The sequence below is a fragment of the Opisthorchis viverrini genome, assembly GCF_000715545.1.
Source record: "Opisthorchis viverrini unplaced genomic scaffold opera_v5_52, whole genome shotgun sequence".
In the NCBI taxonomy this organism is placed as follows: Eukaryota; Metazoa; Platyhelminthes; class Trematoda; order Opisthorchiida; family Opisthorchiidae; genus Opisthorchis; species Opisthorchis viverrini.
The window spans coordinates 1,615,309-1,620,212 of record NW_008751708.1 but is presented as its reverse complement, the minus strand read 5'-3'; the positions used below and the strand labels follow the sequence as shown (position 1 = coordinate 1,620,212).

Sequence of the window (4,904 nt, the reverse complement as noted above, 5' to 3'; positions counted from 1 at the left end):
TATTAGATTAGATTATATTATATTATATTATATTATACATTGCATATATACCGAGGAATTTTTTACCTCATACAACAGTTTGTCAGATGACCAAGATGTCTAAGCGTGTAGTTCATAGTTTTTTTTCTGGCACATAAATGACAAAGAACAGTTCAGTATCAACGTCTTCCGCAAATGACCATTGGAGCTATGCCTCTTGTTCTGCGCAAAAGCCATGTTTTCCTGGCAAGTGTGTGCCGTGCTCTGCCGAAACTACATTCCGGATTTGGTGAATCCTTTGTGTAATTCATCGGAATCGTGTCCAGTGTTTTTTCCACGGTTGCTGTGCCTTGGTCACAAAAAAATCTTTCCCAGTTTCATTAATGTCCCATTCAACTTCTGAATGTCATTTGTAGCAACAACGTTTATCTTTATTAGTGAGTTACTAACGAACAAGTGTCGTTGAACTAACCTCCATCCTATGGCTTTATATCTGTTTTGAATTATATCACTTTGTCGTTTCGTGACTATACGCTATAACTGGATATCCTGATTTCTGGATCATGTAAATGCTTGCTATAACACTTAACACTTGCAATTTGAAGGTTATTTCTGGTGACATTTCTCTTATTTTTTTTTACCGCCTTTGTGGCCGCTATTTCTCGTAGAAGCGATCTCGTAACTGGTTTGTTTTCCTTTTTTACGGCTGGACTCTACGCGCACGCAAACGTAGTTCATGATCAGACAAATGCATCACAATACGACAGGCAAGAGAATCCAGCTAAGCGCATTGATTTGGATTACTGAAAACTAATGAACTGCAAGTGATCTTCTTATTAGCATGGACTCATCAAACAAGAGTAAAAGCAAACATTAAGACTCGCCTAGAAATGTGGACAGCTCTGTTTTGACGTTCGCATCTCCAAATTTTTGATATCAGATCAATCCATGTTCATCACCATCATTATCATGGACATCATGACATCAGTGTTCAACACATACTCCGCTACCGCACAACCATAATTTACTTAAAAGCCTTATTGCGAAGGTAGAAATAGAAGCGGATAGGGATGGGATATAGTGCTAGCCTATCACAATCGCTCCCAGGTGCCTACACATTCAGACACGCATTCAGGCAATCTTGATAGAAACTGATAACGTGAATGCCGCTGGCATAGATTAGCAGCCGTATCCTGCAGCGTGTCTAACCACACATTGGCGCTCAAGTGGATTCCATCAAGGTTAACACGTATCTGATATTTTTAGTTTGAAAAGTGCAACTGATTTTCTATATATTCTGTCGCTTGGGTTTCTAACGTTCACTCTGTCTGTTTCAGTTGCATATGGGCTATCAACTTCATGGAGCCGTCACCTAAAAATGATGAATTTTCGAAGAGTGGCTACTATGACTGCCTGTCATAATTGGTGCAATCTAGCATGCAGCAGGCCACTAATTGAGTGGCTAAACATCCTCAAGCAGGCGCTGAAAAGGAGAGCTATAAATAAATGAGAATATTGGTGTCAAATTTAGATCTGACTACGTTACCGAGTGCTCCACTTCATGGAATGCGTAGACTTTCATCGAGGAGAAGTTGCAAATCTAGCGTTCGTCTTTTCACAGGGAAAATGACCGTGATGAAAAGGAAAATGAAAATGCTTATATACGGAAAATTTGCATTGTGTCTTTGCATCTATCTTGAGCCCGTAAAAACTTCCGTCAAAATAAAGGCATAGAGTAACACAGTGCAGTTTTGAATGGGGGACATCCCATGTGCAAATTGCATGTAACCTCAGCTTTCCGGTATTACAATATCCGGTGTAAAAGGCCTCATCCAACATTGGTCTGTCGGGCGGACATATCAGAGTGTCTTCTGAGTCCTGTAAGGGGACTTTCCAACTTTGCTAAGCATATTCTGATACATTTCCAAAACACGTTTAACATATACAAACCCTGCTCCACATGCCCTAGTTTTTAAAAGAAACAGCAAGAAAAGAGTTTGTTCCACATTGAAGTGAGCTTCAGGAATTGTAGCGAATTGGTAAACTTCAAGGAAAACGCTTTATGACGATGCGGTCGTCGTAATGAACCGGGTGCAACAGTAGTGGTAAGCAACCATTAAAAGGCGAACCGATTGCACTCTTCTACCAGAGTCCCGGGACTCGACTAATCACACATTCGGGTGGACTGTTCTTCAGGCCGCTAATCAGTTTTAGGTTATCCGTCATGCTAGATCACAGCTACAACAGGAGTCAATTCGGTTGCACAGTTGAGCGTCCGGTTACGAATGTCATGCTCACCCATGCCTCTTGTATGTAATTACATGGGAGGACCAATAGCCTATATCCAGTCTATCAGTTTCCTTCCAAGTCCGTAGAATGGTAGTTGTCACAAGCACAGTACAGCAAGCGAGTTAAACCGGATTTGTTTTAGTGCATCACCTGCCAACACTTCCCGTTTTCTTTGTTAACTGTGTGTGGAGGCAATTCCCACAGATGCTCGAACAGCGTTGATGCTTCACGTAATCCCGGGGAATATTAGTACGCAGTACACAATCTGGCAAACGATCAACATCTAACTGAAGCCGGAAGTGCACGTTTAGCTCGCGTATTTGATGATTCCAAATGGCGCTATGTTGTGTTTTGCTTTGTTTCCGCTCACCAATGTTCTCGGAAGCAATACTATTCGCTTCATGCTGCTCGTTTTTCTGAATGTGTGGAATGTAAACGAACTAACTGAGTAATGAATTTGCGTCTACAGTGGAAGATCCAAGAGCTGTTTGGGTCACATGAATACTCCATAACAAGCGATTAATTGCTGTAACCTTTTTGTGAGCTTATTACCTTTCTACTTGCTTGTAAAAACTACTGGTGGTAAATCAGTGACGAAAGACTGATTTTAAAAATTTGCTAGCGCTGAAAGATCGATTTTGTCTGGTTCCTTCAATGGCTCTTTAAATGAGGGTAACTTAGTCATGTTATCTATCTATTTCAGTGTGCGATTTGCCACTTAGTGAGAGCGAAGCTTCCAGGAGGGTACACTGAGTTCATTGTCCCTGTGCACCATTCAGATATCTGGTGCATTATTCAGTTTGCGTTCATTCGTCGAGCAACGAATTCTCCTTAGTGGAGAACAGTCGTAGTTCAAGCGAGTGCCGAATCAAGCAATCAGACCCAAACAACTGCTACTCTCATAAAAACATAGCTATAATGAAATATTTATCCAGATGGTCTGACATAATTGAGTATTTGATGGCAAACTGCAATGCAAACACAATCCAACTTTTAGCAGAACTGAGGCACTGAATGTAGTTTTACAGGGCTTGTCGCTCAGCTACATTACCAAATCCAGCTCCATTGAATGTTCCCTTCAATCGTCTGCCATTATTTTATACTTAGCTGTGTGGCTGTCGCCTTCAAATAACAAGTTTCTATTCTGAGTCTTGTGAACCATTCTCTGTTTACCACAGGAGAGCATGTCGACATCCAAGACAGAAGCCTGGGAGTATGCGTTCAACTTTGATTCGAAGTTTCATCTGAAGGAGAAAGGAACCGATATGGTGAGACGGCGTCGGTGGCACCGAAATCTGAAACAGAAACAACCCAGCAGCAGCACTGATTTTGTCATGCATCTGAGCATCGACAGCTCGCCAGAGGTAAGTTCTTCACAGGTGCACCTCTTGAATTGTTTATTTTTACCGTTAGCTTGCGTCCACTTGTATCAAGTCGGCGGCGAGCAGCTTCTTTTTCGTTGGTTTGCAAACGAGTAAGCCTTAACCACACTCCTAACTGGGGGGTGAGGACGGAAAAACGCTGATCAGTGGCCTGTATCAATGGAAATTTGGTGCTTACGTTTGGCCTGAACTAAGTAACCAAGCCTATCACTATTCCGACAGAAGAGTTTTTGCCTGGTGGAAAAAGAACAAAGTCCCCTAAGTGTGCACTCACTCGCGCGCCATTGTAATTAAGTCCCCTAAGTGTGCACTCACTCGCGCGCACACCATTGTAATTAGAAAAGCGATGGTTGGTAAAAATATTTATGTGTGGTTATATGGCTTCAAACTCGTGACTGGAGGTTTACATAAGCTAGAATATCAGCAATAACACTGAAATCTTCGTTACTGGCCAGCAAAGCTTATGAAACGAGCATTAATTGGAAGCAGACATGAACATGCTAACTGAACGATTAATTTTGGTTCGTGCATCCACTTCCTGTGATTCTAAAGCATTCGAATAACTACCGGCGCATCATCATCAAAGACAGCAACATCACTGTTGACACTGATGCTTCACTGCCGCACAATCATAAGGTTCGTCTAGCTATGTGCTGGCCTATGTCAAGCATACTGAGGTGCCTACACCTCCAACCGCTCAATCAGACAATCTGGAAAGAAACTGACAGCACAAACGCCACTGACATTGATTAGCCACCATTTCTTGCAACGTCTCCAGCCAAGCACAGGAGGGATCACAGGGACCCCATCCTGGAGGGCGCACTACACCAACGACACCCAAACTCTTCGTGATATCTTTCACGCCCTTCTGTCAAATCATTCGCTGTCCACCTCGCGGTTTGCGCCATTCTGTAGGAGGCAAGGAGAACAACACTGGTCCCGGGAGACGGTGTTTCGGCATGCGTATCACATGACCGGGACATCGTAGTGGATGATGCTGGAAGTTTTCCCGGATTGAGGTGCCTGCAGCACAACCAAATACCCGCTTTCCAATCACCACGTTACTAACACGCTGACGCCATCCAAAACCACCCATGCCTCTGAGGTATCGGTTCTAGAAAATTTGAAGACGCCTCACATTATCTGTCCGCAGAAGCTGTCTCGCACCCATACAACACAGCCCCTACTGTAGCCTGGTACACGATTCTTAGGATCTAGTAAGATACATTTTGACGCCACAGGTGACGCAAATTA

The 4,904-nt window shown here is 43.0% G+C and overlaps 1 protein-coding gene across 1 annotated transcript in view; it reads left to right on the top strand.

The window, feature by feature from the left end:
- Positions 1–4,904, top strand: part of T265_03596 (hypothetical protein) — a gene marked incomplete at both ends in the record, with an annotated part of 120,663 nt that overhangs the window by 78,350 nt on the left and 37,409 nt on the right. The window contains one exon of the mRNA XM_009168115.1: positions 3,447–3,632. Coding sequence (XP_009166379.1) covers positions 3,447–3,632 — 186 coding nt within the window. The remainder of the gene's footprint in view (positions 1–3,446; positions 3,633–4,904) is intronic.